Raw genomic sequence first — 22,283 nt, 5'->3', positions numbered from 1 at the left:
TTTATCTGCACCCCAGCCGGCATCTGGTGTTGCCACTGTTGTTGACGTTAGCCGTTCTGATAAGTCTGTGGTGGCGTCTCAGTGTGGTTTTCATTTCTCTAATAGCTAATGAGTGTGAACATCTTCTCATGTGCTTAGTGTAACTTCTTTACTGAAATGTCTCTCTTCATTTTCTAAATGGATTGTTTGCTTTGTTACTGTTGAGTTTTGAGAATCTTTTTGTATTCTAGGTACTACTTTTTCGTCAGATCTGTGGTTCGCAAGCATTTTCTCCCATTCTGTAGTTTCTCTTTTCAGCCTCTAAACAAGGTCTTTCACAGACCAAAAGTTTTAAATGTTGATAAAATACAATTTATCAACTTTCCTTCTATGGATACTTTTGTGCCAAAGATTCCTTGGGATTGTCCATATAGATCTGTGTCAGTGTGTTATCTTGCATATAGGGACAATTTTATTTCTTCCTGTCTAGAATCTTTATGCCTTTTATTTCCTTTTCTTGCCTTACTGCACTGGCTAGAACTTCCACAGCTATGTTGAATAGTCATGGTAAAAGCAGACATCTTTGCCTTTGTTAATGACCCAGGGGAAAACATTCAGTTCATTAGTTAATTATTGATTAAAATATAAGTTCATCGTGAATTATGATGCTAGCTGTGGGGGGTTTTTGTAGATGTTCATTAACAAGTTGAAGAAGTTCCCTTTTACTCCTAGTTTTCATCGTGAGTGGATATTGAATTTTATCAAATACTTTTCAGCAAATTATTTTTAATAATTGCCCTTAGAATTAGAATATGCATCCTTAACTTACTGTAGTCTGCCTTGAATTAATATTATGTCACTTAACACGTGATGTAAGAATCTTAAAAACTTGTACTTCCGTTTACCCTGCTCTCATCCCTTGTGCTTTACTGTCATACACTTTTACTTTTACATAGGTATAAACTCCAGAATGAAGTCACATTTTTGTTTTAAACACTTAGTTGCTTTTAAAACAAATTTAAGAGATGATGTAGGATGGGGCACCTGGGTGGCTCAGTTGGATGAGCGTCCAGCTTCGGCTCAGGTTATGATCTCATGGTCTGGTCCGTGAGTTCCAGCTCAGAGCGCTAACAGATCAGAGCCTGGAGCCTGCTTCGGATTCTGTGTCCCCCACCCTCTCTCTGCCCCTTCCCCTTCCTCCCTCTCCCTTTCTGTCTCTCTCTCTCTCTCTCAGAAATAAATAAAACATTTTAAAAGAGAGAGAGAGTGGGGCACCTGGGTGGCTCAGTCGGTTAAACGTCTGACTTCGGCGCAGGTCATGATCTCACAGTTCATGAGTTCGAGCCCCGCGTCAGGCTCTGTGCTGACAGCTCAGAGCCTGGAATCTGCTTTGGATTCTGTGCCTCCCTCTCTCTCTGTCCCTCTCCTGCTCACGCGATCTCTCTCTCTCTCTCTCTCTCTCTCTCTCTTTTAATGTTTATTTATTTTTGAGAGAGAGAGAGAGAGAGGATGTGGGAAGGGTCTTTCATATTTACCCTCCATGATATTGTGATTTATAATAAGAAATATATATAATTGGTCTTCATCCCATTTTTGGCACAGAGCTAAAACCCTTGGAATTTCCTAAGTGAGGAGAGCTAAAGGTGCCTTTTATTATGTTAATAAAGTCGCTTTTGGAATATCCCTAGGGTAGGTATGGGAGCTGGTTGTTAGGAGAACCAACTGTGTCCCAGCCCCCAACCCCCTACCTCCACCTTCCTACGGGATGGGGAGAGAGGCTGGGGATGGAGTTCAATCACAAATAGTCAATGATTTAATCCGTCCTGTCTATCTAATGAAGCCTCTATAAAAAAACCAAAAGGACAGGGCTCAGAAAGCTTACAGGATAGTGAACACAGGGAGATACCAGGAGAATAACAGCCTCAGAGAGCTTGGAAGCTTTTCACCTCTTCCCATACCTTGTCCTGTGTATATCTTCCATGTTCCTGAGTTACATCCCTTTATAAGAAGCTGGTAAACTAGTAAGTAAAATCTTTTTCTGAGTTTTGTGAGCCATTCTAGCAAATTGATTGAACCTGAGGAGGGAGACCTAGGAACGTCTCATCCACAGCCAGTCATCCAGAAGCACAGATGACAAACTGGATGTGAGGGTGGCATCTGAAGTAAGGGTGGAGGGAGTCTCATAGGATCCATAACCTGTGGGATCTGATGCTATCTTCACGTAGAGAGTGCCAGAACTGAGTTAACTGCTTGTAGTGTCAGAAAAAAATGTATACATCAGACCCACATCGTTACCATTTCTGGTATTCTTTCTTGAAGATCCAAGTTCCATTTGGTGTCATTTCTTATCTACCAAAAGAATTTACTTTTTAAAGTATTCTTGTAGTGCGGGTCTACTTATAATAAATTCTCTCAGCTTTTATCTGGAAATGTTTTTATGTCACCTTCATTTATGAGTGGTGTTTTTACTTGATGTAAATTCTAGGTTGATAGGTAATTTTTCTTCATTTATCTTAAAGTTGTTCCATTTTCTCCTGTGGTTTGCTAATGAGAAGTTCTTAGAACATGTTACTGCAGTTCCGCTATATATCGTGTGTCTTTTTCTCTGACTGCTTTATTTTTTTTTTCCAGCAATTTGATTATGATGCCTAGGTGTGGTTTCCTTTACATTTATCCTGCTTGGGGTTTAGTGAGCTTCTTAAATCTGTGAGTTGATGTTTTTCATCAAATTCTGTAACATTTTGGCCAGGATTTTTTTGCCCCAAACTCTCAACTTATTCTGGGGATTCAAGTACATATATGGATTGCTTGACACTGTTTCACAGATCACTGAGATTCTGGTGTTTTCTGTTGGTGTTGTTTTGCCTTGTTGTGTCTTGACTCTTTTTTTCTATTTCAGTTTGGATAGGCTCCAAGATTCCCAATCATTTCTTTCACAGTGCCCAATTTGCTGTTAAGCCTAAGCAGTGGTGTCTTTTTTATTCTTTTTTTCCATTTCAGATATTATATTTTTCAGATCTGGTGTTTCCATTTGATTCATTTTTAAGGTTTCCATTTCTCTTTGCTAGTAGTCCCCACCTACCTAGTCACTCATTATGTACGTCTTGTTTTTGAAATTCAAATTTGAATTGCTGTAGATCATTGTACCTCCATTTCCTACTCTGGCCAATGCATGAAAATGATCTTTTTGTCCTTTGTATATCTCTGAGTTTGCCACCTGTGGATTATAAAACCAAGACAACCGCGAGCCCTGCAAACAAAGTTAGAAGAGAAAATACAGTTTGAAATAAAAGGTTATTGAATAGGAAAACTGTCTTGTGAAAGAAATAGGGCAAATACACAGTACAGATTGGACTTTAAAAAGAATTTGGGAACTATCTTGCAAATGTAATCATTTGGAGTTCCTTATATCAAGAAAATGTGTCAGAGAAAACGTACAATGATTTTCAAATCATTAAAGAGATAAAATGGATAGTCACAAATTATTGTTGACTTTTTAAACTTTTGAATAGTAAGAAGCAAAGGTTAAAAATACTCATTTTGCGGGGCGCCTGGGTGGCGCAGTCGGTTAAGCGTCCGACTTCAGCCAGGTCACTATCTCACGGTCCGTGAGTTCGAGCCCCGCGTCGGGCTCTGGGCTGATGGCTCGGAGCCTGGAGCCTGTTTCCGATTCTGTGTCTCCCTCTCTCTCTGCCCCTCCCCCGTTCATGCTCTGTCTCTCTCTGTCCCAAAAATAAATAAAAAACGTTGAAAAAAAAAGAAAAGAAAAAAAAATATTCATTTTGCTTTTATACAAATAATATATGTGCCTGACGCAAAAGCAAAGGGAAAGGGAAAAAAGAAGATTAAAATAATAAACTCTTTGTGCTTTACCCTTTTTATAAATGGCAGTGGCACGAAGAACCCCCTACTTTTCCAGATGTTGCAAAACTACAAAGGGCAAGATGTTACAGGAGAAAGAGCTCTTGGATCAGGGCTACCCGTGCTCCTTACAGCTGCACCTCCTTAAGTGCTCATGAGCTATCTGCTCCCCGGAACTGCTGTGACCGACAGACCTGACAAGGACTGACAAACCTTTAAGAAAACACCTTGGAGCAGATGCATCTGAGATTTATACCATTCTTCTAGAAGCTGACATTGCTTTCAGAACAATGAGCTTGGTTCACCTTCCTGAAGCACAGGAAGTTTTGTCATTTTGTAGCCCTCCCTCTCTGAGACTTTGAATATTCTGGAGCCCACCCTTGCTGGTCGAGCCCTGCACTGGGTAGAGTGACAGAGTCAAGGGCAAGAGCCCTCTGGGACTCTCAAGTCCTGGACTTGAAATTTAAGAGGCTGCAGTGCCCACAGCTGTGTATTTTTTACTTTATTCGTTTTGTCCAGGTTTCTCCTCTCTGGAGAAAGGCCTCCTGCCTTGAGTCTTCTTTGCTCTTCCTGGACCACTGTCCCATGCCTCCTCCTCCATGAGAAGGCCACTCGGAGTCCCCTGACCAAACGTACTCTCTCCTGTTTGTGTGTCTGGAGCACCACAGGCAGCTCACGTACACATGCGCTTGCCCTGCGCTATATTTAAGTTCCCGTCGCGTACCGTCTGCCCTTGTTCAACAGTCAGCTTTTGGAGAGAAATACCTTCTTTTATTTACCTTGATGTTCTTTGCTGGGCCAAACAGTACCTGGCACACTGTGGACACTCAGAAATATTTATCTCATATGAATTCTCTTACAGTATGAAGTTATCCTTTTTCATTTGTCCTCAACTTATCTTTTCCAAATGTCAAAGACTTTTCCCTCTTTCTGGCAGTGGTTAATTCATGAACAAATCCCCCTCTGCCCTGTCCACAAGCTTTGTGATTTTGTAGGCCCCTGTCGTATTCCTTCTTAGCCGTCTCTGCTTTAGGACAAACGTTAGCACTTTCAGGGGGAATTGTGGTATGTGTTCCTTGAAGTAGTTGTGATGGTTAACCTTTCTGTTCTCCACACAGAGAGATGTTCTTCACTACGATGGAGAGCCACCTTCTGCGCTGCAAAGTGTTAGAAATCATATTCCTTCACAGCTGCGAGACTCCCACCCGCCTGCCCTTGTCTCTGGCCCAGGCCCTCTACTTTCTGAACAATTCCACATCACTGCTCAAGTGCCAGGTACATGCTTCCCTGCTTTGGTCAGGCCTAGAACACCTTCTCCCCAACCCTTGAGCTTCTAATTGAGGAAGGCATCTACTACCACCTGCTTTTACTTCTCTGCAGTCGGATAAAACCCAGTGGCAGACGTGGGATGAACTGGTTGAGCATCTGCAGTTTCTGTTATCCAGTTATCAACATGTTTTAAGAGGTAAGGAGCATTTGTTCACAAATAAGATGGTGTAGGAGCCTCACAATGGTCATTATTATGAATTGAAGTTAATAGGTGATTCTAATTTGTTAGCCTAAGTAAAGCATTGTGCCTTGGTTGTAACTATAAGGAAGAAGGAATGACATCGTTGGAATCACCGCTGTGAGTCAAAAGAATTCACATATTTTTGTAATGGCAGATAATCCAGTGGTCATTGCAGTTGTTAGGTTGTATAGGTAAACAGATGTCATTATAACATGAGAAATATTTTGGAATGATCTGATTAGCCCTGGCATCTTACCCTAGCCTGTCACTGCAAAGTCTTTGTTGGGTCATTTGCTCATTGACTGCGGACATTGTAAGCATCTGTCGGTATGATGCAAATCCAGAGCAAATCAGTGGCAAGCTAAAAGCACACATCTTGCAGAAATTGTTAAGACACTCTAAAGTCTGCGAACATAGGTTTGCTCAAGGCCCTGGCAAAGCCAGTGATCAATGAGGATCCAGGAGAGTCAGACTAATTAACGCTCAAGAGGCAAATATCAACAAGGAAAATAATTAATAGCTCCTTTGAATGAGAATGATTTTATTGGCCAAAGATTAATAAGGCCCTTGGGAAAACTGATATCATTAATTCCAAAAGGAAAGATAGTAACTTTTTAGAGGAGAAAGCACATTTTTTAAAAATTTTTTTTAATGTTTATTTATTTTTGACAGAGAGAGAGAGACAGAGCATGAGCGGGGGAGGGACAGAGAGAGAGGGAGACACAGAATGCGAAGCAGGCTCCAGGCTCTGAGCTGTCAGCACAGAGCCCGACGCGGGGCTCAAACTCACAGACGGTGAGATCATGACCTGAGCCGAAGTCGGACGCTCAACTGACTGAGCCACCCAGGCACCCCAAGAAAACACATTTCTTAATATGATGCCCTGAGAAGAACACCTCATCACTTATGTAGTGTTCTTGCCAAAAACCCATGACCTGAGTCTAATCACATGGAAGCACCAGACAAACTCACACTGAGGGACCTTTTATAAAATAATTGGCTTATACTCCTTAAAAATGCCAATGTCTTGGGGCACCTGGGTAGTTCAGTAGGTTGAGCATCCAACTCTTGATTTCAGTTAATGTCATGATCCCAGGGTCATAGGATTGATCCCCTCTGCGCTGAGCATGGAGCCTGCTTAAGATTCTCTTGCTCTCTCTCTGTCTGCCCCTCTCCATCTCTCCCCAACTCATACTTTCTCTCTCTCTCTAAAATTAAAAAATTAAATAAATAAATAAAGTGCCAGTGTCTTAAAAACAAAGACCAAGAAACTTCCAGATTAGAAACGAATCCAGATTAATACTAAATGTAAAGCATGATCCTGGATTGGATCCTGAACAAGGAAAAAAGAAGCTATGAAGTACATTATTGGGACAATTGGTGAAATGTAAATAGATTATGTAATAACATTATGTTAATATTAAACTTCCTATTTTTGATAATGATCCTGGCTTATGAAAGTAAATGTCCTGGGTCTTAGGAAATCCAGACTGAAGTATTAAAGGCTAGAAATGCATAATGTTCAACTATTCTCAAACAGGAGGGAAAGTATATATTCATACGTAAATATACACAAATATATAAATTTACATGTAATACAAATTTTATATTTACTTGCCATGATCATGTTGAGATTGATCTTAGCTCAGTAATGGCACTTGGGAAGGTACAACTGGTCCTTATACCCTCTCAGGCCTGGAACTGAGGAAACTGTTGTAGAGAAATAAAAAAACAGCACTGAACTTAAGACAGAAGGTCTGGATTTGAATCCCAACTCCGCTACTTACTCTGCTAACTTTATGTCTCTAGACCTCATTTTCTTCCTTCTATGGAATGGGGATGGTAATATATAACTTTTCAACACTGATTGTTAATAGGTGTGAGAAAAAATCGTAAGCCCACAGTCAATGTTCGTTGACTCTCAGCCTGTTTGCCCAGCCAGGAGCAGGCTGCAAGGTCTTCTGTGTTTCAGGCTCTTGTAACTGAAACAAAAGTGCATTGTTAAGGCCTTGACATTTGTAGTTGTGTAGTTTGTGCATTATTGAGCACCTCAAAGAAAGGTACATGTCCTTCTCAGGACAAAGCCCCAAAGGCAAATTCCATGTGTACTTAGCCTCATCAAGGTTTACATAATTGTTCTTTTGGAGATCAAGCAGAAAGTTTAATATTAAAGCAGCTTGGGTTGATTTCAAGTTCACCTTTAACATGCTCGTTCACTTCTGTTCTGCTTCTCAGGGAATACAGCTAGGTCTTGGGCAATAGTGACTTCAGATGGACATGGGATCCATTTTGTTGGGGTTTTTTTTGTTTTTTTGGTTTTTTGTTTTAATTTTAGTTAGTTTACATACAGTGCAATTTTGGTTTCAGGAGTAGAATTCAGTGCTGCATCACTTACATACAACACCCAGTGCTCATCACAAGTGCCCTCCTTAGTACCCATCACCCCTCTAGCCCACCTCCCACCCAAGGAATCCATTTTCATTACAGAATATTCTTCTGCTTCTAAGAAAGGAGAGGAAAGCCTTAGACCAGTGTATATTGACCAAAAATAAATGGAGTATTCCAGGGCTATTTTATCCTTAACATTCTCTCCACTTTCTTTGGAGACCAAGAGTTAAGGAGAAAAAAAATATTTAGAACCAATAGTTTGGAAACAATGTCCTCCAAAGAAGACAGCTAAATGGTACCCTGAAATGTTCGGTATCATTGTCAGGAGGCTTTTTCCTGTGAGGGCTCCTTAATCATCTCTGCCCTCTGCAAGTGTCTGAGGACGATGTTGAGGGCATTTTGGGTCAGCCTGAGCTGTCCAGCTCCACGGATAGGAGAAGAAGGGAAGAGGTTGGGGAGCTTGCGCCTTGTTTAGGGGAACATCTTAGCATGGGAGAAGAGAAGAAGGAAGACTAGTAAATTCACACAGACTGGCTTATATAATCCAATAACCTGGTAAAGAAGAGTATCATCCCCTTTTTATAGATGGGGAAACAAAGGCTGAGAGAAAATTAAGGTGCAGAGCCAGGATTCAAAGGTCTGTCGCCCAGTCTGTGTGCAGTGAAAACACACTGGAAGGAATTATTATTCTGTGAAATCACTGGGTGAGATTAGAAGGTGAGATTCTAAGGAATTTCCAGCCCCCATTTTCTAAACTGTCTGTACATAGTTAAATTACTTTTGTACAAGCCCTTGACCTTGGGGAGAAGTATATCCTGAAGCCCCACACTTTGTAAATATTTCAAGGCAGAGCAGCCCCACCGAGATGCTGGTGTGCCAGATGAGCTCACATTGTCTGGCTAAGAGAACCCGTCCCACCACACCCCCACTTACATAGCCATGCAGCTCAAGTTTGAGCCTCAGCACAATTACAAATTGCTTTATGCCATGAGTTTTCCTGACACTTGTGAATAGTTTATACCTCTTATTTTGAAGCTAGGAATGCTAGGAATTTAAACATACAGTATTTAAAGGAAGAAAAACACACGCTTTTCTGAATTCCACTTGGCTGGACAGGTTAGCAGGATGGCCCGCAGAAGTCCGATCCCAGTTCATTCTGAGGAGAGAGACACATACAGCCTTCCTACAAGGAGCCCTGTCCAAAGAGGGGGAGAAAAGCAGATGCAGGCAAGATCAGTTCAATTCATATATTCATGCAGGCAACAAATACTTACAAAATGCCTCCTGTGTGCCTGGCTCATTGGGAATACTTCAGTGAATAAGACCAACATGGCCTTTGCCCTCACAGAGCTTACAGTCTAGTGAAAAGATTTGATCCTACACAAATATTCACACAAGTAACATATAATTACAATTAACATAAGTGCTCTGAAGGAAAAGAGAAGTACATAAAATAGGAGGACGTAATCTATTTTTGGAGGGACCCACAAAGGCTTCCCTGAAGAAGTGATACTTCAGCTGAGATAAGAAGTACTGGTGTTAGCAGGCAAATCAGGCAAAGTTTTCCAGAAAAAAAAAAAAAAAATAGCACGTCTAAGGGCCCTGAGGCAAGAGGTTGCTTAGTGAGTCCAAGGAGCACAGAACACACTAGTAAGACTGGAATGTAGAGGGGCGCCTGGGTGGCTCAGTCGGTTAAGCGTCCGACTTCGGCTCAGGTCATGATCTCGCGGTTTGTGAGTTCAAGCCCCGCATCGGGCTCTGTGCTGACAGCTCGGAGCCTGGAGCCTGTTTCGGATTCTGTGTCTCCCTCTCTCTCTCTGACCCTCCCCCGTTCGTGCTCTGTCTCTCTCTGTCTCAAAAATAAATGTTAAAAAAAAAAAAAAAAAAAGACTGGAATGTAGAGAGCCAGGGGAGAATAGCACGAGATGAGACTAGAGTGGTAGATAGGGCACAAAGGGCCTTCTGGGCCATGTTAAGGAATGTCAGCTGATTCCAAGAGTGAAGAGAAGCCATCAAAGTGGTTTTGCATAAGATTGTTCCGCCTGATGTGTGGCAAGTAGTTTGGTGGAGGACCAGGCAGGTCCGGGAAGGGGTCATGGTGGCGAGGACGTGGGTGGTACAGCAGGGAAGGCAGTGGATGGAACAGAAGCACTTTGAAGATCCGTTTGACAGGGCTTGGGTGACTGAGTCTGAAGGCTGACTCCAGAGTTCTGCCATTACTGACATGGAGATAAATGGAGAAAGATCTGTAAAGAAGATAAAAAGCTCAGTGTGACAGGTTGGAGATTCCTGTGGTGATGGCGATAATGAGGGTGAGGAGGAGGATGATGATAAAATAATAATAGTTAACCCTAGTAACCTGATCCAGGAACTAATAATAATAATACCACCAGCCAAAATATCTTGAGTAAGGTATTGTGCTGAGCCCATTACATAAATCACCTCACACAGTAATCCCAGCAGCCTCTGATATAAGACTTACTAAAGCATGCTTACTGAAGCATAAAATCCAAGGCCTTTGCCAACTGGACCAGAATGGCCGAAGTCCACTGGCTGAGAGCTCCTCCCCCTTGGATAGTGTTTGGATGGAAACAGCTAACATTTGCTTCTTTGAATGTGCTGTATTACCTTAATGAACTCCAAACTCTTCTTCCCACCCCAAGTCTTCCCTCTCCCCGCCTCTGTTCAGCCAGTTCTTTCCATTTTTTCCAAATCACTTTCGTATTTTTCAGAGTAGCACACGCCTTAAAACCACATTTTACTAAAAGGCTTTTGCCCCCCTACAACCATTCCCCACCAGTAGCAGAATAAAATGGAGGACATTCCCTGGCTTACAACCCTCCAGATACTTCCATTTGCTCTTCAAGGCCAAACTCCACATTGTTCTGTGGTCCAGACTGCCTTCCAGTCTCATCTTTTACCGCTCTCCCTTACTACCCAGATTTTACCTCTAGTTCTCAGAACTAGCTTTGTCCTGCCTCGGGGCATTTACAGCTGCTGTTCTCGTCACCTGAATTGCTTTTCCCCTAGGCCTTTGCAGTTGCCTCCTTCTCACCCTTCAGGACTCAGCTAAGAGGCCCTCCCTGACTAGAGTGGGCTGCTTCCCTCGTTCCCCCAGTGCCACTATCACAGCATCTGATTTATTTCTCTGATTGTACTCACCAAAACTATAGTTGTTCTTGACGGCTGGTTTACTGTCAGGATCTCTGCAAGTAGAATGCCAGTCCGTGGGGGCTGGGCCCAAGTCTAATTCCACTGTATCCCTGGAAACTAGCCCAGTTCCAGATGCATAGTAGGTGCTTGCTGGAATTGTTGATTGAACGCTGAAAGGGCCCTGAAATGACACCTCAAGGCAGTTTTGCTTCCTGTGTTACCTTTTTGAACACTCCATTTGTTGTATTTGTTGTACTTTCTTTTCATATTACAGTTAGGCCTAGTGCCGTAAGTTTAGAGGGACTTTACCTGGAAAGTTATCTAAAGGTTGAGGAGAAACATATTGAGCATATTATTTGAAAATATAACCTAATACATTGCTTAAAAATAAGTTTATTCTGTGTTTCCCAAACTTCTGGGTACAAGGTAGTTCGGTCCTAATAACCCTGCTGGCAGAGATGCCATTATCCCCTTTTCACAAATGAGATCGAGAAAATGATGCTCTAGTTAGTGCACACTGGTGCATCCGGGAGTCCGCAAGTGCTCAGAGCTCTCTTCGATCCATTTGCCTTAGCCTGACCTGTGCTGCTTTGCCTGAGCTCCACGGGCTTCCAGAATCCTGTTGGGGCTGATCTGTGCATTGGGATGACCCACCTTTATAACCTCTTTTACTTTTCCGTTTTTATTTTTGGACCTACAGAAGGGTTGAAAGAGAGGTTCAATGAACACCTATTTTTACCTTTTATGTTGATTTAGTAGCTATTAACATTTTGCCACATTTGGTTTATCTGTTGATCCACCTAAATACTTGAGAGTAAGTTGCACCATCATAATTCTTCATGTAGGGGCGCCTGGGTGGTGCAGTCGGTTGAGCATCCGTCTCTTGGTTTTGGCTCAGGTCATGATCCACAGGGTTGTGGGATCGAGACCCCGTATCAGGATCTGTGCTGAATGTGGAGCCTGCTTAAGATTCTCTCTGGGCCCCTCCCCGTGCTGGCTCGCTCTCTCTGACTTAAAAAGGGGTGCCTAAATGGCTCAGTCGGTTAAGCATCTGACTTCAACTCAGGTCATGATCTCATGGTCCACGGGTTCCAGCCCCACGGGTTCGAGCCCCGCATCGGGCTCTGTGCTGACAGCTCAGAGCCTCAAGTTTTCTTCGGATTCTGTGTCTCTCTCACTCTCTGCCCCTCCATCACTCACGCTGTCGCTCTCTCTTTCAAAAATAAATAAATATTAAAAATAAATAAGCAACTTTAAAAAAAATGGAGTTGCCACAGTTCCTCAAATAGCCTTTGAGTCGTACCCCAGTAACCAGTCTCTGCCCAGACCCTACCTGCTAAAATCGCACTTCATCTTAAACCATAAAGGGGAGTTCAAAGCAGTTCAGAACAGTTCAGTGGACTTTTTCCCTCTTGCAGAGCACTTACGGAGTTCAGTGATTGATCGAAAAGACTTAATCATCAAAAGGATTAAGCCCAAGCCCCAGCAGGGGGATGACATCACGGTGGTGGACGTGGAGAAGCAGATCGAGGCCTTCCGCAGCCGCCTGGTCCAGATGCTGGGGGAGCCGCTCGTGCCGCAGCTCCAAGACAAGGTGCACTTGTTGAAGCTCCTGCTCTTCTATGCCGCCGACTTGAACCCCGATGCAGAGCCTCCTCCCAAGAACTGGAGCAGCCCCTGAGGTCCTTCTAAGCACTGAACACCAAGAATACCTCCCGAACTCTATCTCCAACTACTTGGAAGTTCTAAAAGTATCTGAAGTAGTGAAAAATCTTAGAGGACCAAACCTATCTATTTATCTGTAGGTTATAATGACTTTCTAACTCTTTAGTAAATATCTTTTTTTTGATATCCTATCCTAGCCTGTTCTCGAATATGGCTTAAATATACAAGGTGTATATATTTTTTAATAAATTATTTATACCTTTTTTGAAACAGGTAATACTATATGCACTATGTGTTTACCATTTCCACTCAATATGTGAAAAAAGAATCCCTCTGCTGAACAAATTCTGGACATCAACGTATGTCATTCAAGGTACTGATAACCTGTTTCGAAAGAGAAAGATCTACTCATTTCTCCCTGATGGAACACAAACATCCTATTTTAGAGCTGTTATGTTGCCTATGAATTTGACTTTGTGGCCAGTCTGTTAAGATCTAATGTACTGGGGGGGGGGGGGGGGGGGGGGGGGGGCAGCAGAAACAAAAGGATTGAATGTGTTACAAATAATTTGATGTTAAAAGGATCCAATAAAAAGGCACTGGTTTTTCAAAAGAGCAAGTTTACCATGCTTAGGTTCTATGACTGCGAGTAGGCAGAATGTAATAACAACTCTCAAAAGGACCAAAAAAAACCAAAAACAAACAAACAAAAAAGCTATCCACGTTTGAGAAAGCACTAAGGATTTTTATTGTCGAAACAAATAAGAAATACAAGCATACAGAACAGAAGACACAAATAAATTAATTATTCTGATCATTTTAGACTCCAGGGCTTCTCTATGGAAAGGTCAGCCCAGGTCCTTATGGAGACAGGACACTATCCAAAATAAAACAAAACAGTGGGAATTTGAGACTGTGTTTAGAACAATGACTGAACATATACATGGTGAGAGGAAAAATAAATGTTCCTCAGTAACTTACATATTTATAAAAGTATGCAGCTCTTTGTGGGGGACAATGATTTCATATAGAAAATTTTTAAATTCTTCTACCTCCCAGAAAAAAAAAAAGTTTTATGCTTCGCCTGAACAAGAAAATCAAAATGGAAAAAAAAAAATTCAAAATAGGGTGACACTGGTTTCACATGAACCTCAATGACTATAATCTAAATGTAGGTACCACCTTCCATACTAAAAAAGTTTAACATCCATTTATCTATACCAAACCAGTACACTAAATTTCCTCCCTTAGGAAGTTTTCAACCGAATTGTGAGTTACTCTCATTTTCAAAGCGCAAAAAAGGATATGCAAGACTAGTGTTTGCTCTGTGACACATAAGAGAAGCATCCCTCCAACAGCACTGGCCAAAGAGGCGCTCCGGCGATGAGTGGCTGCAAGATGACATGATCTGTAAGGCCTACTGAAAGGCAAGGACACTCCGGTTTCAGCATAGGGAGAGGGGTCCCTGCCGAGTCTGGCTCAAATAGATCTCAGGTGCCCCACGGACAAGGCTGGAACACACAGAAGTACACTAGTCAAGAGGGTCAAAGTCTAAACTAGCTCGTGAACACATCTATTTCATGGTTTCTCCATGCAGCACACGTGTTGATAGTGGTAAAGACATCAAGAAGCCCCAGTTCTGGACCAACACAAACATTATTTACCTAGTAAGCAGTGATCAAAGTTCTTGTCTAAGGTAAATGATACAAAAATGGGTAATGAGGTCCCCCATACATCACTGCTGGGATTTAACTTTAAACCGTACAAAATGGCTTCTTCCACACAAGGATAAGCTTTGCGCTAACATTCCTCAAAACCCAATTATATCTCCAGCTCTAGCCTCGGTTTAAGAGGTTAAAAAAAAAAAAAAAAAAGAAAGAAACCTTTCCTATGTCAAAGCCAAGGTAAAAAGAGAATTGGATACAAGATATCCTCTATCCAGAGTCCCTGGAATACAAAGAGCTCTAGAAGCCAGTGGGTGTGAGCACATTTAAGTCACGGGGTTTGAGATTGTGGGTCCGTGGCGGTTGTTTCTTCCCTTCTACCACTGGGATGTCCATCTTGGGTGGCTTGAAGGTTGCTGGATCTTCAGCCATGCGGGTGGCCTGGGCACGGATCAGTTCCATCGGAGAAGGTTTCTGGGCTCCTCTGTAAGCCTGGGTGGCAAAACCTCCTATGGAAGTAAACCAAAAAGTAAATTATTTCAAAATTAGTAGCAGTTCCCAATATACATGGTAAAATGCCATCCACATGGGGTTTTTTTGTTTGTTTGTTTTTGGTGTTTGGTTTTTTTTGAAGGAGCTGCCTTACCTGAATCAGACTTCTGGAGGGATCTTGGTCCAAAGAGGCTCCATTTATCTGCCAAGTTTCTGTCCTTGTCCCCACTTGCAGAATCCATGGGGCCAGGATTTGGGCCAGGTAAGGCTGTGGAAGAACCAGAAGTGAACCAGCCTCTGGAAGAGAAAGAATAAAGCATATCCTTATATCCCCTTCTGACACCTCTAGAAGCGCCTCATGCGAAAAGACTAGAACTGTCAGCTCCCCCGGCTCCCTCTGAAACCACAGGCTTAAGCTCCAATTTCACATGCAGCACTAGCTTCCTGGAAGCACGATGCAGCACGAAAGGCTCCCAGCAAGGGCTCACCTGGACTTCTGCTTAGGGGAGGAGTGCGGGGTGCTGCTGGGGGTGGACTGGGCTGAGGCCGGCTGCTTCTCTTCTCTTGTTATCTCTCCACTCTGTAGCTTTAATTTCTGTTCAGATGGGTGAGAAGGGACTTTTTTAAATGACAGCAAATACAAAACGGCTAGTTTGGGTATAAATAACTTGGTTCACACTTTAACCTCAGGCAAAAGGAAAAACATTAATAGGTAGAATAATTTTGATTATAGAACAGATATTTGATTCTGCCGTACTAGACAGAATTCATCTTTAGGAGAATGTATTCATTCTGCAACATATCTCAAATAGTTCTGTATTAAATACTGCAATAGAGCTTTTGCTTTCAGAGAAATAATTTTCCCACTTGCCAGCAAGTGAAAAACCAGAACACAAGCTATAGGCCTTTTCGGCCTTTTAAGGAGGCCCTTGAACACTCATGCTGCTTCTCCTACCAGGTACAAGCCCTGCCATTCCCGGTGTCTCAAAGCCAAGACTCAGGCATGCTACTCCTCTCCAGCTAAATGCTTTTATGTGGAGCCTGCCCCTTTCCCTTCACTGGGGAAAGTCACTCTGGGCTCCTAACATGCAGACTAGCCGTCTCGGAGGGGAGAGACAAGTCTACTTTTCAGTTCTTCTAGATCAAGGCCCGCTCCACCACCACGGTCTCTGTGCGCCATTATCTAGCAAGCCCAAGCTACATTCCAAACAAATGAGCATGTCTAAATGTTCTCCCACACTCAACATGTCAATTTATGTAAGCTGGCATTTCAGCCATCCTCACGTTCTACTCCTGTGGCCAAGATGCAGAAAATGGGCCCGCCAACTGGAAAAAATGCTCAACTGGAATTCTGACTGACACCTATCCTGGAAAGTTCTCAAAGACGGACAGTGCCCCTCTCCAGAAGTATCTGCCTTGTCTGAGAGATTAAATGAGCCACCAACCCAACTCTGATGCCCTACAGCAGTGGTTTTTAAACTTAGGGTGCAAAGAATCATCTGGGATGCTCACTGCAAAACGCAAACAGTCCACAATGTCCTATATCCTTACCCACAAGCCACCAGTACCATATACTGTGCATCCTGATCCTCTTATGACCCCTTAAGGAACCAGATTCCCAGACAACTTCGGAATATGGGGGGAAAAACTCCGGGAAATAGGGAATCAGGAGACTTTGAGTTCTAGTACTGTGACTGGTTACATATACGACCTTGGGCCTCAGTCTCTTCATTTATAAAATATGGAGAACAGTATCTACCTCCAAGGATTAATACAAAGACTAAGTGAATCCAAGTGCTTCATAGATCACAAAGCACTATTAAGTGCCACCTAGTAGTCCCCGGCAGAAAATCCCTTGAAACTATGTCATTCATACAATTAGTCATTAACCTCATCAAAAATTATTCTTCATTCATTCCAATTTTAGAAATGAAAGGGCAAAAACATTTCAATTCTACCTGTGATTTTACTATTTTAAAAACTAGGGGAGCCTGGATGACTCAGTCGGTTAAGTGTCTGACTCTTGATTTCAGCTCAGGTCATGATTTCAGTTTGTGGGTTTGAGCCCCACATCGGGCTCCGTGCTGACAGTGCAGAGCCTAATTGGGATTCTTTCTCTCTGCCTCTCGCTCATACTCACTCTCTCTCTCAAAATAAATAAAATTTTAAAAATAAATTAAACATAGAGCATAACGTTCCTTTCCCGCTAAACTGTTGAGACTGTCCAATTCTCTTCTCTCCCTCAAAGCGTCACTCTGGTACACAAAGTACCCGCTCCACTGTTCATAACGTGCTCAACACACATCATGTGTGTAAGCTCAGAGTCTCATCTGATCCCCCTGACCACAAGGCAACAAGGCAGATACCCCCACTTTACAGATGGATAAGCAGAAACCAGAGGCTGAGAGTTCTGGAGCTCTCAACCAGAAAGTGCCACCACGGGTGGGACTAAACCAGTTCTGAAACGCTCACCCAATTCTGTCCACTGCTCTCCACAACCCCCGGCTGGCTGCTCTGGTAACTTGTAAGCCACACAGCCACATCTCGAGCTATGAGTGAGGAGGGCTTTCTTAACGTTCCTAAGAGACGAGCTTACGTGGAGTGCTTCTGCCACTCGCAGGTACTTGGTCTCCTCGGTGGTAAGGCCCTTGTGGGGTGTGTAGCCAGCATCTCTCAGCCCTGCCTGTTGCTCAAAACGCTGAATGCTCTCCTGGGTCTGTTCTGGGAACAGAGGAGATGATGGTCATGCCCATCCCCCTCTCCCACCACAAACTGGGGGAGATCTACACAGATGTCCGCTGTTCTCCCCAGAAGCAAGAGACCACACTGACCATCTGAGGAGGAGGGGTCCCCCAGACGGGCATCACGGCAGCAATGCTGAACCTCATACAAAAGTTCTCTAACCAGAAGGAAGCCTTCCCTCACACCAAACTAAAATAGGTTACTCCTAAAGGGACGGCCGGATCACCTGCAGGGAAACACTCCTTACCTTCCTTTATTTGTGCACGGACGGTTTTTTTTTTTGTGTTTAGAAATGCAACATGGAGAAGGCAGCTGACATTCAGAAGTGGTGCAAGTTCTCCAAGCGTGGAGCTTCCCCAGACTCCCCACCCTCGTTACTCCCATAGAGACCTCTACCAAAGAGAAACGGGCCACATTTAGGCCGGATGGCAGCAAGGTCCCAAGTAGATCCAAACCACAGAGAACATGCCTTGACCTAGCCAAGGTCTGCTGATCCCACGTGTCTCAAGTGTGAGATCAGCCATCACGGTGCCCCGCAGAAGACACAGGCAGACTCAGTGTTAGGTCAGTCTGACCCGTTTATCTCATCAGTAAGTCAGTTAATCTGCGGTATGACTGACAGCTGCATTTTTGCTTCATCTGTACACACACTACAAAACACACCCCTTCATACAGGAATGTGGCAGCTGGGGACCAAAAGCCTAGACACCAGATGTCCTTTATGAGTTAGCCATTCCCCTTCTAAGGAACTATTTTATTATCATCAGAAATAGAAGCAAAAGGAAAACAAATGCATAAAAATGTTTTCCAATTTTGCCAGGTGGCCACCTGAAAATTTTAAAAGCAGGAAAGGATTTAATGAATTACAGTTCACTAACACCAGGATTTTAAATGCAGAGGGTTTTTTGTTGCTTTTTCTAAATTTAAGACTAGAACAACAGCAAAGTTCATGGCATTATTAGTTGGGCAAAACAGAATGGTATGTCTATACCTGTGATTACATAAAAACTTGCTCAAAAGTGGAAGTGACTAAACCAAACAAGTATCTGAGTGACAGGAGCACACTGGGCTGTTAACAACATTCTGCACTGGTGAGAAATGGGATCATCAATAAAGAAGTTAATACTGTGCTAAGACAATGACTAAGCTTTTCTAACGCCTGCCACGATACCTTCTCAAGCTGGCAAAATACAAGTGGTAGTTGCTGATTCAAACAGTGCCTTTATGTAGGAATAAAAAAAAAAAGTCCAAGGAGGAGTTTGGACTTTGGGTTCTTAGGTGAATTCTCCAAGAACTGCCCGAGACAAGCGGATGCCCTCCTGGAGCAGGTAAACAAAAGCTTCCAACTTCAAAGCCGAGCCTACCAAGGAGCTCTGTGTGCTCGGCAGAGCCGCTGCTGACCAGCAGAGCTGTGGATCTAAGAGACGTTAATTAACTTCCCACAGCAACTAGAAGGGCCCTCAGAACCAAAAGTTTAGTTAATTTGTTACAAGGTTTTAAAAGGGAAAGAAGAAAAAAAAAAAAAAGCTAGCCCTCATTTCTGGTCTCATTAGACCCACAAACCACACATTCCTAAGACGATAAAGATGTCTGAGGCACCAAACTTGCCTCAGGTCCAGGAAGAGAAACAACTTTGAGCCTCTCAATTAAAAACAAGAAGTAGTAGTAGCGCAGGGCAGGTGGGAGATGCCTCAGCGTGTCAGCATCTCCAGGACGGCCTGAGACAGCCACAGCAGCAGCAGCTCCCAGCCACTGAGCACTGGGGCCAGCTACACCTCCCCTCAGCCCACCAACCAGCTGCCTCATCTCACGGAGAGGGAAACAGTCTCGAGAGTTAACTAACTGGCCCGACGCCACACTAATGGATATGGGAAAATCAGATTGTATCAGCAGATCAGCAGGGATGCACCCAAATCAACTGAGATGCCCAATATTTGGCAAACCTTCCATTTAAATGATCTTCAGTACTGACGCCTCAGCAGCCAAGCTGACAAGGGCCAGGCACGGTCAGGACATGCCATGCTAAGGCATGGGAGTTTGCAGTATCCCCCACAGCTAGCTTGTAGGAAGCCCAAACTCTCCCCGCCCCTACTTCATTCTATTCTAAGGATGAAAAGTGCTTACTTGTGATCAGAGAATTCATGATGACATGAGTAGCTTTAGCCTTCACCACAGGGGCCTTGTCCACACTGTCAGTGGCCGATGACATGGTCATGGCAGGGGAGGAGACATTGGCCTCCCCTTCCTCCGCCTGTTCAAGAAAGGTAAGGAGGAGCTTGAGCAGGGCAGGGGAGTCACACACCTAAACTTAGTCCTTTGGGGAAGAAGTTACCCAAATACCTTTCACCTGACAGGTAAGGAAATATCTGAAAGGGGGTTGGTTATCTCCACCCAATTACATATGTATTATCCACAGTGAAAACACACAAAGACATTATATGAATAGTCTGAATTTATAAAAATGGGAAAGCCGGGGGCGCCTGGGTGGCTCAGTCAGTTAAGCATCTCTTGACTTTGGCTCGGGTCACGATCTCACGGTTCCTGAGTTCAAGCCCTGCATCGGGCTTTGCACTGACCGCGCAGAGCCCACCGGGATTCTCTCTCTCCCTCCCTCTCTGCCCCTCCCCTGCTTGTGCATGCTCATGCTTTCTCTCAATAAATAAATAAACTTTTAAAAAAATAAATAAAAGCAATAGAATTTGAAGATTTGAGGCCTTCTACCTTCCCAGCCTCTGTCTGTACAATATACTATACTATTGTGTCCCTAAGAATGCAGGAGAAACATTACTAAGCCCTGACCATGTCCCAGTCACTATGCTGGCTTTTGTTTAATCACTGCATTTGCTAGGTGGTTCTCAAACTTTGCTGAGCATCAAAATCCCATGGAGGACTTGTTAAATAAAGATTGCTGGGCCCACCCCAGAGCTGATTCAACGAGTCCGGGGAGAGGCATGGGGGGGGCTCTCAAGAATTCATGTTTCTGGAGCGCCTGGGTGGCTCAGTCGGGTTAAACATCCAAGTCTTGATTTCAGCTCAGGTCATGATCTCACGGTTCATGAGTTCGAGCCCTGCACCAGTGCTGACAGCTCAGAGCCTAGAGCCTGCTTTGGATTCTGGGTCTCCCTCTCTCTCTCTGCCTGTCTCCTGCTTGCACTCTGTCTCTGTCTGTGTGTCTCTCTCTCTCAAAAAGTAAATAAGCATTAAAAAAAAAAAATCATGTTTCTAACAAATTCCCAGGTGATGCTAATGCCGCTAGTGCCCAAGACCACAGTTTGATGCCCACTGCTCTAACGGTTCAAGTAATGGTCTTTAAAACAAATCAAAAATGGGGACGGGGGAGCTGGGGAAAATGGGTGATGGGCACTGAGGAGGGCACTTGTTAGAATGAGCACTGAGTGCTGTATGTAAGTGATGAATCATGGGAATCTACTCCCAAAGCCAAGAGTATGCTGTATATGCTGTATGTTAGCTAACTTGACAATAAAGTAAGTAAGTAAGTAAGTAAGTAAATAAATAAATAAATAGCTCCTAATCTTTAACATGAGAAAGCTGAGACATGCCACCTTCTGTAATCTAGACACCATGCTCAGGACTACCAGGAAGAAGAGAACTGGGTTTATTCTTCATTCTCTGCTTCTCCAAAAGAATTGAGGAGAAAGATGGTCCAAAAGGAGGAGAGCAGAAGAAAGTACTGAAATGCTGCATCCCTGTTACAAAATGGGATTTCTAGCTTTTAGCTGTAACCCTATTTGACTAAAAGGGACCTCTACTTCCTCACTTGGAGCGTGGTTGACTGTTTGGACACGGGGAGTCAGGACAAATGAGAGAATGCATGTAATGAGTCAAATCAAGCTTTCTTTTGAGAGAACAGTTGTTCCAAACTGTCAACTTTTCCATCTGGGGCAGGCTACAAAACTGGGAGCCCATCCCTTGCCCAGTGGAGTAAGCAGCAGCCTTTAGGACGGAAAGGGTGTGGCCCTTCAAAGCACCATCAGAAGCCAGACCCATTTTCTGCCCTTGTCCCCCGAGTGTGCTGCTCTGGCCTTGAGGCCAGGCTGCCAGGCCCTTTCCCCCTGGCGCTCTTGTGCTTTCTAGACTAAATGTTTTCTCCTTCACAAATGACTGGGTCAGATTTCAGTAGATAACTGATCCAGGGAGTTCCCCCCAGAGCTGCAGGGGACGCTTTTGTAGACCGGAGCTCCCTATTTTGAGAGCTTCCTGTGGGAGGGGGTGAGCTGGGGGCCTCATCGGAAAGGAACGATCAAATACAGCTCTACCCAATGAAAGTTAAGCCAGGAGTCACAGTAGCAGATACATACCTAACGTGTCAAGCCTTTTAATCTTCTTTTATTTGATCCCCCACAACACCTCCATGACATAAAGTATTCTCATCTCTCAGATGAAGACACTGTGACTCGGGGATGAAGCTGTGTTCCCAAGGTCATTGCTAGTACATAGACCTTTACGGGATTCACACCCAGGTCTGCTTAAGCAGATGCGTACTGTGCACTTCCTGCCAGGCCCTGAGCTGTCACACAGCTCAAAGTTCAGTGAAACTAGCTGCAGGTTAAATGGCCTCATGTGAACTTGGCAGGCCTAGTTTATTCGGGCAACAGTACCACCTTTCTTGTGTTCTTGATGGCTGGAGAGTCAGAAGCGAGGGAGACGCAGCCCCTGCAGTCAGGAAACAGGTCTATAACAAGCATGTGAGAACCTATGAAGCCAAACTACACAAAAGGGCTGGAGAGCAGATCAAGGTGCAACGAGGTGTGTGTGGGGTTATGTGTGTGTGTGTGTGTGTGTGTGTGTGTGTGTGTGTGTGTGTGTGT

The 22,283-nt window shown here is 43.7% G+C and overlaps 2 protein-coding genes across 5 annotated transcripts in view; one reads left to right on the top strand and one right to left on the bottom strand.

Moving 5' to 3' along the window:
* The window catches only part of SIMC1 (SUMO interacting motifs containing 1), a 77,160-nt gene extending 63,529 nt beyond the window's left edge, over positions 1-13,631 (top strand). For 2 of the 3 annotated variants that reach the window (XM_049648615.1, XM_049648614.1), the window contains exons 8-10: positions 4,959-5,115; positions 5,221-5,305; positions 12,310-13,631. In XM_049648615.1, coding sequence (XP_049504572.1) covers positions 4,959-5,115; positions 5,221-5,305; positions 12,310-12,572 — 505 coding nt within the window. In that variant the 3' untranslated portion in view covers positions 12,573-13,631. The remainder of the gene's footprint in view (positions 1-4,958; positions 5,116-5,220; positions 5,306-12,309) is intronic. The other variant, XM_049648616.1, reaches the window with a different exon arrangement.
* The window catches only part of KIAA1191 (KIAA1191 ortholog), a 14,813-nt gene continuing 5,806 nt past the window's right edge, over positions 13,277-22,283 (bottom strand). For both annotated transcript variants that reach the window (XM_049648643.1, XM_049648644.1), the window contains 5 exons: positions 19,579-19,705; positions 17,309-17,433; positions 15,201-15,307; positions 14,867-15,009; positions 13,277-14,729 (listed from right to left, as the gene is read on the bottom strand). In XM_049648643.1, the coding sequence (XP_049504600.1) occupies positions 14,521-14,729; positions 14,867-15,009; positions 15,201-15,307; positions 17,309-17,433; positions 19,579-19,705 (711 nt within the window). In that variant the 3' untranslated portion in view covers positions 13,277-14,520. The remainder of the gene's footprint in view (positions 14,730-14,866; positions 15,010-15,200; positions 15,308-17,308; positions 17,434-19,578; positions 19,706-22,283) is intronic.

The sequence above is a fragment of the Panthera uncia genome (genome assembly GCF_023721935.1).
Source record: "Panthera uncia isolate 11264 chromosome A1 unlocalized genomic scaffold, Puncia_PCG_1.0 HiC_scaffold_17, whole genome shotgun sequence".
Taxonomy (NCBI): Eukaryota; Metazoa; Chordata; class Mammalia; order Carnivora; family Felidae; genus Panthera; species Panthera uncia.
This window is presented reverse-complemented; position numbering and strand designations above follow the sequence as displayed.